Source organism: Primulina eburnea, unplaced genomic scaffold, assembly GCF_022965805.1.
Source record: "Primulina eburnea isolate SZY01 unplaced genomic scaffold, ASM2296580v1 ctg739_ERROPOS11973397, whole genome shotgun sequence".
NCBI lineage: Eukaryota > Viridiplantae > Streptophyta > Magnoliopsida > Lamiales > Gesneriaceae > Primulina > Primulina eburnea.
Window position 1 is genome coordinate 1,734,595 of NW_027331510.1, and position 12,881 is coordinate 1,747,475.

Below are 12,881 nucleotides of genomic sequence, written 5' to 3' on the forward strand. Positions count from 1 at the left end.
TTATTATGAACTTATAAAAATATTGTTCATTAATATGTTGAATTGACATAAAAATCAATAAATTGGATAGTTCATTTGTCGTTTTTCACAAATTAAATTGATTTAACTTTTAAGTAAGTAAAATCCATTTACATTCATAAATAAAAAATAATTTAAAATTGAAGAGGTTATCTATGTCCAATAATTATTTTTAAAAAATTAATAAAAAATAAATCACAATTATAAACTACAAAATTCACATAATTCTATGAAAAAGTTTACAAAAGTCTACAAAAATCTTGAAAAAAAGTCTATAAGAGTCTATGAAATTTGTTTTAAAATTCTATGAGATTCAATAAAAGTCAATAAAAATCTATCAACTCCACAAAAGTTCATCATTTAAAAAAAGTCATTAAATAAAAAATTTCTGCTGCGGCTCTTCGGAAGTGGGGAGAGTGTTAGGGAATCCCCTGAATGACTGCCCTAATTCCCCGTAGAATTTTCGTAATTTTAGATGACTCGGTGATTGATTGAAAAGGAAATATATCAGGAAGAAATGAGTGGTCCGATGGGTCCTCCGCCGCCCAGACGCAGCAGTACGGTTCAAAGACGCAATTCATCAACCGTCAGGAAGTCTTCGGCTCCACCTTCCGAGAACGGAGCCGCTGATGCTAATGGGTTTCACGCCAAGCCTACTTCCCCTACTCAATCGTAAGTTTCCGTGATTTATTTCATTTGTGTCATATTTCTCGTTACTAAAAATTCTTTTCTATATCATATTTAAGAATTAAGTTCAATTTTGGAATTATGGGTCTTCGGAGAAAGAGATTGAATCTTGAAGCTGAAATATTATGAGTCAGGAACTCGAAGAAGCTGAAATATTCTGGGTTCCTGAAATATTCTGAGTCAGGAACTGCTTGAGGGGTGTTAAGAGGAATTTAGCTTGTTACGTGGATCCTTTTACTGCCAGTTTGCCACGTTTTTGAAAAATTCAGAAGCAGAAAATTTAAATGTACACGTGGGTTTGGAATCTATGATGCAGATCATCTTGGGATCGGCCAGGTGTGTTTTGAGAGTGATATATATGGAAATTAGCATTGTCTTTTGGTAAATAGTTTGTTCCTATGGAGCTCCTTCTGATACCAAGTTTTGACATAATTATCTATCTATGTTCCATGTCCCACTATGGCCTCATAATGAGTTATGAAGTGACTAATTGGCTTGACAATTTCTACTATGTAGAAAGCTATGTTTTTGGATTTGGGTCGCTAATGGCCTAAGTTCATACGCTTGTTCAGAGAGTTGACGTGGCAGAAGGGGTGGCAACCTGTGAAAGCTACTATTGTGTAACTGTCTGTAGTATGGTCTGTGCGACATTTGCTTCACTATAAAAAGTGGAGTGCTCAATTGGTTTGAGGGGTTCTTCCACAGTTCCACTTAAAAGGCTAGTCTTTTGGGTTTGGACTTTCTCTTGGACTAATGGCCCAAATCCCAATATTGGTGCTCTTGTTATGGTGGAAAGGGTTTCCACCAGGTAACTGTCGGTAATGTTACATTTCCCGTATTGGCACTACAACAAAATGTGGAATGACTAATAAGCACGAAGAGATCTCACCTAGAAGGGTAGTCGTTGGGAGTTCGGCTTGTCTCTTGCACTCATATTATGTCATTGTCAATGCAGATTATTTCAGTTTCTCCTTTGGTTTATTTTTAGTATTTTGTTGCTTTAAATTTTTATCCGTGTATCATATGGAAGTGAAACATTTCAACCAGCGGATGACCATCTCATTATATTTTTAACGTGGTATTGGTATATTTTTTCCTAGTGTAGTGTATCAAGGCAGACAATTTAGGTCCAAATATATAGTGGTTTCCCCCCTCGTTTACTTCTATGTTTGAATGTATATTCTGACTCCATTTTTTATTCAGCTCCCTGTCTATGCACTATGCTGACATCATATTTTTCGTTGTATATGTAGCTCTGTTGGGGAAAGGACAGTGAAGAAACTAAGGCTCTCTAAGGCACTTACAATTCCTGAAGGGACCACTGTGTCAGATGCATGTAGGAGGATGGCAGCCCGGCGCGTTGATGCTGTCTTGCTAACTGATGCTAATGCTCTGCTTTCAGGAATTGTAACTGATAAGGTATTATTGTGGGTGTGTAACTGGCTGACAATCCATGATTACAGTAAATGGGTTTGGTTTCAAATTATTGATTTTTCCCTGAAGGAGATGGAAGAAGGTGCTTTATAAGGTAATGTTTCTGAATAGGCTTATTGCAGTGAACACCTTATCTGTCATGGAACTGATGATCTCCAATTCTAGGAAAACGTAACATATAACATCACCGTCAATGAATTTTTATATACTAATTCAGGTTTTGTGTGAATAGGACATTGCAACCAGAGTCATAGCTGAGGAGTTGAGGCCAGAGCAAACAATAATTTCGAAAGTGATGACAAGGAACCCAATATTTGTGAATTCAGATTCATTGGCTATTGAGGCTCTTCAGAAGATGGTTCAAGGTTTCTTCTTCTAAGTCTTCTTTTTCCTTGTTGTAATACTTACTGAACAAGCCTTTTAAAATTGGTTGATTTTAAGAAAGTGAGTTTGAAAAAATCTACATGTTATTGACATCATATGGATTTAATACAGTCGAAAGAATTGGCACTTTACAGAAAGATAATGGTGTATTATGGCGGAGCTTATGGTGACAGGGTAAAGTCAACCTTATTCTGTACTTAGAAAATTGCTACTACTTGTAGATTGATCACCAGATAAGAACAAGCTATTTAAACATGTGGCAATGGTTCTGCTCCTTGAACTTGGGTGGTTGTCTTGCTTTATGACCTCAAACGTTAATGCTTTATGACCTCAAACGTTAATTGTACATGTGTAATCATTTTTTAAAATATTTTACCTTCCTAGATTATAATTTTCTGCGAAATGTCGATTATAAGTGTTTATATGCTACAACTTTATTTCCATTTTATCCCAGCAAAATATGCCAAAAAAATTACTCGTAGCGTAATATTCATGAGCTTAGGTTTTTTGTTTCTGTTAACTTGCTCCATTAATCTCATTTTGAACATGCACCTTTACTTATAAGTACAGTGTTAACTTTTCCTGGTATTCTTTTACCTACTATAGGTAAATTCCGGCACCTCCCTGTTGTTGAGAATGGAGAAGTTATAGCTCTTTTAGACATCACAAAATGTCTTTATGATGCCATATCAAGAATGGAGAAGGCCGCAGAGCAGGGAAGTGCCATTGCAGCAGCAGTTGAAGGAGTTGAACGTCAGTTCAGGAGCAATTTCTCTGGTCAGTTTGTATTTCTGTGGCTGTTGTGTTAAATAACGGTTCTATAAAAGGGATATTTTCTGTAAAAAAAAAATTACAAGGTTTGTTTGTCAGCTAATTCAATTTCCACTGTAGCTGTTTTTTTTATTTTGTTGTTCTTCTGTATTTCAGCACCATCAGCTTTTGTAGAAACTCTCAGGGAACGCACGTTCAAGCCTTCTTTATCAGCTATCATTTCCGATAATTCTAGGTACAACGGAACTTGCTAGCCTATTCTTTTAGATGGAAAGTTGTCTTATTGTTTGCATTTAAAAAACTACCATGTAATTGATCACAAATTCAGGGTTGCAATAATATATCTATCTGATCCTGTTTATGTTGCTGCTAAAATGATGCGTGAGTTACGAGTCAATTCGGTGGTTGTCATGACAGGAAATAAGATTCAGGGGATATTAACGTATGACTTTTGTCCAGAACATCTTTCTTTTACTTTATTACACACACACACACACACATATATAATATGTATATATACGGATATTCATGTAGTGGAGTCTGAATTGATCTGTGCTTTTTATCCTTGCTCATGGCTATTATTTGGATATTGTTGCATATCAAAGGATATACTCATGCGAGTTGTGGCCCAAAATCTCTCTCCCGAGTTGACTTTAGTGGAAAAGATTTGGAGCTGTTTCTTTCTTGTTTTAGGCTTTTGTCTGTGCTGTATATTGTGGTTGAGAACACTTCTGTGTGATAACAGACTAAAAATCGAATGACCTAGTGGACTGTGTTGCCTAACTTTTACTCCACGGTTGTTTGGATGTAGATGTTTCTGCTGACTTATCTTTTTCCAATGCTACTTCTCTTTGTCTAGGTAATGACACAGAACCCAGAATGTGTAACACTGGAGTCAACAATCCTTGAAGCATTGCACATAATGCATGACGGGAAATTTTTACATTTGCCTGTTCTGGAAAAAGGTGATCATATTGTCACCCTTTTCTATTCTAAGCAAAATGATCTGATTTCAAGCTTCGAGTTTTTAATACTTTTTATATTTGGGGAGGCCGGCAGACGGAGGTATTGCTGCCTGCATGGATGTTTTGCAGATAACTCAGGCAGCAATTTCTATGGTAAAGTTATTTTATGCTTTGAGTGCTGTTTAAGGCCCGTGCACAATATATTGCTTTTTACCTTTTGATATTTTCGTACTTGTGATGAAAACTACGAGTTTTCACCTTCATGTTTGGTATATTTGTGGAATTTAACGGGGTTCATTATGTTTAGAAACAGTTTAAACTTTTTATTGCCAACTGTTACTAACTTACTTCATGTCTTCCATTTCTTAAATGCGATCTTGATTTTTTTAAAGGAATACGATCAGTTGTTGAGTTTTGGTAACTTGAGATGATTCTTCCAATTGTGGAAATAGATGGCCATTTTAGCACAAGTATTAAGAGTTGATGATTTTATTAACTTGTTTTTAGTTCTTTGAATTTTAATGGCAAATATTTTATGTAAGGCTGTCTATATACTTCTGACACTCAATGAGGTTGCATAAATAAGATATTTCTATGCTTTTGTCTGTTTTTTTGTGTTTTTGAAGGACACATTTATTGGATGATAAAAAATGACATTAGTCAGCTATTCTTTTGTTTGTATTAACTTTTTATGAGAAATTTTTACATCATGAATGACTTCAATCTTGTATTTTTATACTTCTGCCTTTGCTTTAGAGATTCGTTATGATATAGAAGTACAATTTTTTTTGTGAAAGTGAGTACATATTCTTTTACTGAGGCTTTTCTTCCGGGTAAAATGTTCTTGAAATATGCTTTTATTTATATGAATAAGAATCAGCATTTAATAAAATGGGAACAAAATAGAATTTAATTGAACATGGTAGTGATGATTTTTTCAGAGAGTTTAGAGAATTGAGTAGGTTAAATATTTCTATGAAGGTTGAAAGTAGCTCTGATGTTGCCAATGATGTAGCAAATACAGTGATGCAAAAGTTCTGGGATTCAGCACTAAATCTAGAGCCCCCAGATGATTATGATACTCACAGGTTGTCCTTCACCTTTCTATTGAGAACATAATTAATGATCTATAGATATGACTGTTCCCCTTGCATGCTTTGATGTACAGTGAGATGTCAATGTCCCAATACATGGCATCAGAAGGAACCGAGCACACAAAGGCTACATACCCATCTCTCGGTTTTGGGAGTTCATTTTCTTTCAAATTTGTGGACCATAAAGGACGTGTGCATCGATTTAATTTTGGTGAGTTAGACTTTATTGCCGGCATAGGTTAGATGAAACTGAACACCTCATGATTCTTACTCTGTCATATGATTGTATATCTTTTACTTGGTATTGTATTTATTGTAGTCTATTTCTTGTATAAACCGAAAATTGTTTTTCAAAATCAGTTTTTAAAGCCGGACTGTTAGTACTACAACAGCAGCATCAAGTGTTGGTGGTGCATTGAGTTTTTGGTTTTGTGAACAAATGAAGCAAGAAAATGAAGAAAAATATATATAACATGTCGAGGTTGCTGTGCAGCAAGAACTCGCATTGTTCTCTATGAGAAGGTTGATGTGGTATAAATGTCTAGCTGTTGAATTTTTTTTTATAGTAGGCAGGGGGCTCGAATTTTTGGTTGCAGTCTTTTTGTTATCAAGTTTAATGAACAAAGTCGTCCCTTTTGATGTTCCATGTTCTGATTCCCTCTCCCATTCAGGCTTTGAGAATTTATCTGAGCTTGTTTCTGCTGTTATGCAAAGGCTGGGTGCATCAAACGATCGGATTTTCTCTCAACCTTTGGTGAGTTAAAAGAACATTGAAGAATTTTGGTAAATTTTCATGTCAAACCAATTAAGACCTTTTAATTTATTTTCCTAATTCTGTTTAGTATGAAGATGACGAAGGAGATAAAGTCCTGCTCATGACAGACTCAGATCTTGTCAGTGCTGTTAGCCATGCAAGATCAGTGGGACTAAAGGTGTGAGAATGATTTTTTTAAGGTGCTAGTTGCGAGTGGAACTATACAATTGGAATACATAAATTTGGTATATATTTGAAGGTGCTAGTTACAACTCACAGCAGATCAAGAAAAGGGCAAAAGAGAAAGGGTGAAAAAGGTAAAAAGAACAACTTGCAAGCCATCATTTTTGTGTTACTATGTTGGTAAGAAATATCATTGAAAGTCCAGGTGCTCTGGTCTATGTATTAGCTGCTGCATATCGATGCATTCGAGATGTTTCATCTCATGTTTTAGTTTTTACTACTCACACACGCATGAGCAATACGTCTTGAAGTTAAATTTAAAAATGATTTTGTATATATCATTATACGTCATGTACGAAGGAACAGGTGCTACATATATTTATTATATCTGTATCGGAACATGACATTAGTCTGTGAAACTAATCTTATTTTTGAGTTTGAATGGTACCTGCCGGAGTGCTATATTAATAAATACCTTTTACGCTGCTGGCAGGTGACGGAAATGGGCTTGAACCGAAGCTTGTTAAAAACCTTCTCCGTTATTCTTTTTTTTTTTCGGTTGAATAAAAATGCATTTTGTTGATGTGGACACTTATTAAAATTAAGGCATGTTATTAGTATTTGCTATAGTCAGATAATGATAGAAAGTACTTTCGGGAAATGAAGCCAACGTGTTTGCAGAAATGATGTAATGAACGAGGCTTTAAATTAAAAACGTTTTTTCTTCAAAAAAACAAATTTAAAAATGTTTTCAAATTAAAATGGAGTATGTAATAATTTATGAAGCTTCTCTCTATCCTCCAAACTAAAAATGTTCTGGATTATAAATGGACATAAGTTTAAATTTCACTACAAATGGAGGATGTAATTTATTATTTATTATTACTGTATAAAAGTACAAGACGCGAGACTATTAGTTTTAAATACCAAATGTTCGTTTTGTGCAACTGCTTCTAAAAAAAAGAATTATACCACCACTATTATATTATTAAATCAGTTATATATATAATTTGATTTATTAAACTTTGATATATGTTTTTAAAAGCCTTTGGCGATGTGTATGATAAGGAGGGCATGCATTAGCATTTGATATCATGAAAGATATGATTTAAAGTTGAGGAATAAGTGTCAAATTATTTGCAACAATGAATTAAAAATAATTGAAATAGAAATGGAGTGTGTGATTTAATTAAGCCGATCTGAAAAAAATAAAAATAAAAATAATATATATATATATATATATATATTATATTTTCGTATAGAATTAGAGTATATTAGGCCATAGTGTAGTGGGTGTGAAATAAATTTCGTGGTAACACTGTTACGTGCATTTAGCAACATTCCTTTGAAAAAATAGTAATAACTGAAAATGGTGATTTTTCTAAATGTTCCTATTATACCCTCCTTGGAACGTTTCTTTTACCGCACTATTTCCCTTCAAAAGCTGCAATCGGTTTACGTCTACATTATATTGGAAGAATTTGGTAGAAATCCACTCAAAATTAGAAGCATTTTCCTGGAAGAAGCAGTGTGGCATGTAATTATCTCCGTCGTAATTCTTTTTTTTTTAATTGAAATGGTAAATTTGTATAAAGTTTTTTGAGAATTTTAGACCGTACGTTTTTCAATTGGTAAATTTTTTTTTTAAGAGAAATGAGTTTGCTGACTGATTCATAGAAGTAAAAGAGCAGATCGTATTCGATACATCTGGTGAAGATTGATTGAAGCTATTGGCATTTCACATGATATTGATTCTGTTGCATTGGGCTAGTTATGGGAACATTGTGACGTTATTGGTTCTAGTCATATTTTCTATATTCGCCAAGAAATAAGACTAACTGAAGATTTTGAACTGACATCTTCTAATTCAGTTGCTGGGTAATCTTCAATTTGCTTCATTAACTAAGATTTGTGTGATGTTTGCATCCTTGTGTTTTTTCCTACTGGGATATTGGAAATAGTAGTGGAGGCAAAATAACTTCTTAATTTTGTTTGCGTTTTTGGTGGCAGCCTTACAGGAATTTCATTTCTTCGTTGTTTAATAGATCATGGATGCCAGGGATATAAAATCAGAGGTTCTAGCTCTAAAGAAATTGTATGGTCTTCTTAAAAGCGATGGAGATGGTATGGCAAATCCAGCCTCTAATATGGTATGCTCTCACGCATTTTTTTCATCTTTCATGTTCTTCTTTTCTTTTTTCTCTGCCAATACTCCATACTCTATCTCCTGAAGTTGTGAGCTCTTATACTTGTCTTTGAAAGTTTATGTTGAAATTTTATCGTTCTTTGCATAAAATGATGTTTTCTTATCGCGCTGCGGCAACTGCTAGTTATATATTTCTGAATCCAAATGTATCCTTGGGATTTATTTCAGAAAATTACAATTCTTGGTTGGTTTTTCTGCAAATATATTTGTTGTACTAGAACATGCATAAGAACTTCTCCATTGATATAGCAGAACCATAGACGAGGTTATCAAGTTTAATGAACAAAGTCATCCCTTTTGATGTTCCATGTTCTGATTACCTCTCCCATTCAGGCTTTGAGAATTTATCTGAGCTTGTTTCTGCGGTTATGCAAAGGCTGGGTGCATCAAACGAACAGATTTTCTCTCAACTTTTGGTGAGTAAAAAGAACATTGAAGAATTTTGGTAAATTTTCATGTCAAACCAATTAAGACCTTTTAATTTATTTTCCTAATTCTGTTTAGTATCAAGATGACGAAGGAGATAAAGTCCTGCTCATGACAGACTCAGATCTTGTCAGTGCTGTTAGCCATGCAAGATCAGTGGGACTAAAGGTGTGAGAATGATTTTTTTACCCACCACATCTTACAAGGACATTCAATGTCTGTTGTTTTGATCTTCTTGATTGGGGAAAAGATTTAGAATATCTGCATAGTAAGAATTTGGTGGTTCTACACGGTCACTATTGGGTCCTGCTACTTCTGATGGTAGTTTTAGACATCTTTAACAGAGTCAACGCCAAAAAAATCTCTCTCTCTTCATGCCTGGCACCTTTAGATCTTATTAGACTATTCAGCAATCTCATTCTTATAACCAGATCTCTTGTGGCCTCAAATTATTTTTTCAAACTTCGATTCTTAAGTCATTATCCACTTTGCCTGAACTAATAAATTTTTCCCAACGTTTTCTTGAGAAGAATTAGCTTTCTTACCTTTTATATCCTACGAATCACCGCAATTATAAATGACTATCGAGTAGTATCAACAAAGTTATTGTGATCTCCAAGTTTTTCATGAATGTGCTTTTATATCTACTTCTTAGAATCATAAAATACAAAATTATATAAATTTGTGCATCCAAGAAGCATGCTTCTTCTCCTGAACCATAATAATTTTAGTTTATACTGTTTATGATGTACGATAAACACAATCTGATTTAAAGAGATGAGGGCTTAGAATGTGGTCAGTGATGTGTATACTGAAGATTTAGAATGGACCACGTTTTTGTGTGTCGCGCTTGCCTCGCCTGCTAGTGGCTGGTAAAGCTTGGCAAATTGCACTGATATTCATTGTTATATGTTTCCTAGGTTTCAGTGGGATTATATTAATTTCTGATAATTTTGATTGTATTTATGTCAGTGTCCATAACTTGCCTCTTTTTTTTCAACCAGGTTTTAAGATTACATCTGGATTACTATGATGCAAGTCAAGTAACGAGGAAGGTGTCGTCTGAATCAGAGACTCCACAGAGAATTGGATTGATCTCTCTCACCACTGGGATATTCGCAGGGGCAGTTGTTTTAACAAGCATAGGAGTTTTGGTCTATCTGAAACGTACTAAGATATGATGTCATGGAAAGGATGACAGCCCTCGGGGATATGCAAAGCCATTGTGAGTCGAACTATATAATGGATTACACACAAATTTGGTATATATTTGAAGGTGCTAGTTACAACTTACAGCAGATCAAGAAAAGGGCAAAAGAGAGAGGGCGAAAATGGTAAAAAGAACAACTTGCAAGCCATCGTTTTTGTGTTCCTATGTTCGTAAGAAATATCATAGAAAGTCCAGGTGCTCTGGTCTATGTATTAGCTGCTGCATATCGATGCACTCGAAATGTTTCATCTGATGTTTTACTACTCACACACGCATGAGCAATATGTCTTGAAGTTAAATTTAAAAATGATTTTGTATATATTATTATACATAATGCACGAAGGAAGAGTTGCAGCATATATTTATACGACACTAGACAAATGCACGTGCGTTGCACGTTGAGAAATAGAGATAATCTGTATATGATAACATTATTTAAATATGTTTAAATTATTTTTGAAATAAGAGTAACTTTTAATAGATAAATATTTAATTATTTGATTACAAATGAAACCATCACATTTTTTTGTTTTTGATTTGAAGACCTCCTGAAATGATTTTGCACCTGTCAGTTTTTATCTTTTTTGCACTTCTTTTGTACTCGACAATTGGTTCATCATCTTGAATCTCTATTTAATCTTCATCTTCATGGATCTTCATGTTTCTGTTTATATTGAATTCATTTGATTTTTCTACCTTTGGTGGTAATTGCTTTGTTTAGTTGACTTGATAATCTTCCGAGATCTCCGTTTCTTTATATTGACATTTGTTGTTGGATAATTATCATGTATCTCAATAGCTTCTGACACAATCTTTAACACTCCATCACGTTTTTCTACTGAATTATCCAACTTGAACAAGAATGTGTGGAGGTAGGAGCTTGATTGATTTAGAAAATTTTTATATGGGTTCTTTGGTAAATTCTGCATTGCAAATTTTTATTGTTAGATGCAAAATCTAAATATTCTATTTATGTAGATATAAAATCATTTGTTTGTTTTATCTTATATCTGGTCATGAATTTGAATGAAATCTTCAACCGAACATCCAACAAAAGATGTTGCAACTTTTTCAAATAATTTTATTCTTGTCGTCGCATTCCCGTCTTCAATTGTGATTGTTATTTTGTACATGTAACATAAAAAAGTAAAGTAGTGATCATCTCTTTTTGTTATTGTGATCTAAAACTTGAGTTGAGTATTGGTATTTTTTATTACATTGGAATGATGGTAATTGGATAGTTTATGCAATTGGCACAACTTGCTTTGTTGTTGATTTTTGTAGCAGCTTGGAAACAATAATCACATGCTTCATACCATGGAGTAGCTTTATTTTTTATTTCATTTATCTTGCTCCGTATCAAATAGTAGTTGTTCTATGTAAAAATAATAAGCATTCTTGATTTACTTTGAATGTTAGTATTTAAAATTTTTAATATTTGTCATCGGCAAATTTTTTTGTTTTTGTTTTGTATCATTATAGTAACTAAAACCATTATGATTCTTAAATAGTAAATGCAGTACCTCTGTCAACATAGCTCATTTTTTTGTTATATCATCTAATGTCACTTGTTTGGCGTATGTGAGTGCCTTCGTAACCCAAAGTTCATTTAACTTATCTTGTTTTTGGTCTTCATCCAACTTACAAATTTATCATAAATAATAGTCTTTAGGCATTCATATATTATAAAAAAACAAAATGTCCATAATTGCACTCCTTGCAATCAATGGGAATCGAACCCGTGACCTTGGCTCTGATACCAATTGTAGGACCGAGCGCTTGCCGCTTTAATAAAAGCTATAGCTAGTAGTAATTGTGCAACTCAAACCTTTTAAACTGCAAAGCAGCTCAAGCACTACGGTTCGACCGCTCTACCGAGCAGGAACAATTATTGCACCCAACATAATAACACACAACATTATTTTTTTTATTTAACATGTTTCTTTTTTTTTTCATCCACTATGTTTGTCTTAACTTCTTTTTTTTTCAAAATTTGACGCATTTCGTAGACTATATGTATGAAAAACAAAGAAATTATATAATTCACAGAAACCATTAATTATTCTTGAAAGGAATTTATTTCTTGATATTCCTTCTTGATATTCCTTCCTTATTTGAATATCTCTAGTATTTTGCCTTTCTAGATATAAGATTTATGATATAAATCTAGGGTTGATATGATACATGATATCTTTTAGAAGTGAAAATATCTCTAAGATGTGATATCATTGTTTAAAAGAGTTTGTTTCCTAATAAACTCTTTTTCCATGCTTAATAGGTTTTGCGAAGAGATGATATATATAGAGATGAGATTTAATATTTTTGAGAGTGAGAGACGAAGCTGCTAGGAAGAATTTCTGAGTTCAAAGATATCTCGTGCCATCGTTATTGTGTTGCTGTGAAGTACTGTCAACATTTGAAGACAACACCTAATCACTGTTTTGATTAGTGTGCTGATTTCTGAAGATTTTTTACTTCTCAGTTGATGCATCCTTTGAGTTTTTGGTTATACGGTTTGTTAGAAGTATAGGATGCAATTTGTCACTCGCCTATATGAGGGAGTGTTTTCGTCTTTCACTAGTATTGGTTTTTTGTAAACTTACAAGTTTTTTTAGTGAATTGTTTTGCCCTGAGGCACCGCACAAGTACTTGGTACTTGTGCATAATTTACATCTTGTCTCGCATATTGTTTTTCAATTAAGTTATGTGTTAATGTGTTAAACTAAAATTTCCGCTGCATGTTGTCGTG

The 12,881-nt window shown here is 33.7% G+C and overlaps 1 protein-coding gene across 1 annotated transcript; it reads left to right on the forward strand.

Annotated features, from left to right (window-relative positions):
- Positions 1 to 387: 387 nt before the first annotated feature.
- On the forward strand, positions 388 to 10,481 carry LOC140821760 (CBS domain-containing protein CBSCBSPB3-like). Its single transcript, XM_073182352.1, has 14 exons — positions 388 to 690; positions 1,959 to 2,124; positions 2,372 to 2,504; positions 3,130 to 3,300; positions 3,451 to 3,529; positions 3,623 to 3,736; positions 3,893 to 3,980; positions 4,154 to 4,259; positions 4,354 to 4,412; positions 5,241 to 5,347; positions 5,428 to 5,564; positions 8,830 to 8,912; positions 9,001 to 9,090; positions 9,927 to 10,481. Exons 1-14 carry the CDS (start codon positions 536 to 538, stop codon positions 10,101 to 10,103), a joined length of 1,665 nt encoding a protein of 554 aa, XP_073038453.1. The 5' UTR covers positions 388 to 535; the 3' UTR covers positions 10,104 to 10,481.
- Positions 10,482 to 12,881: the final 2,400 nt, after the last annotated feature.

Excerpts from the sequence above, each read along its gene's own strand:
- LOC140821760 (XM_073182352.1), top strand. The coding sequence starts at position 536 with ATGAGTGGTCCGATGGGTCCTCCGCCGCCCAGACGCAGCAGTACGGTT. Across the intron at positions 691-1,958 it reads CCTACTTCCCCTACTCAATC|CTCTGTTGGGGAAAGGACAG; the intron begins GTAAGTTTCCGT and ends TTGTATATGTAG. Across the intron at positions 3,737-3,892 it reads AAGATTCAGGGGATATTAAC|ATCAAAGGATATACTCATGC; the intron begins GTATGACTTTTG and ends ATATTGTTGCAT.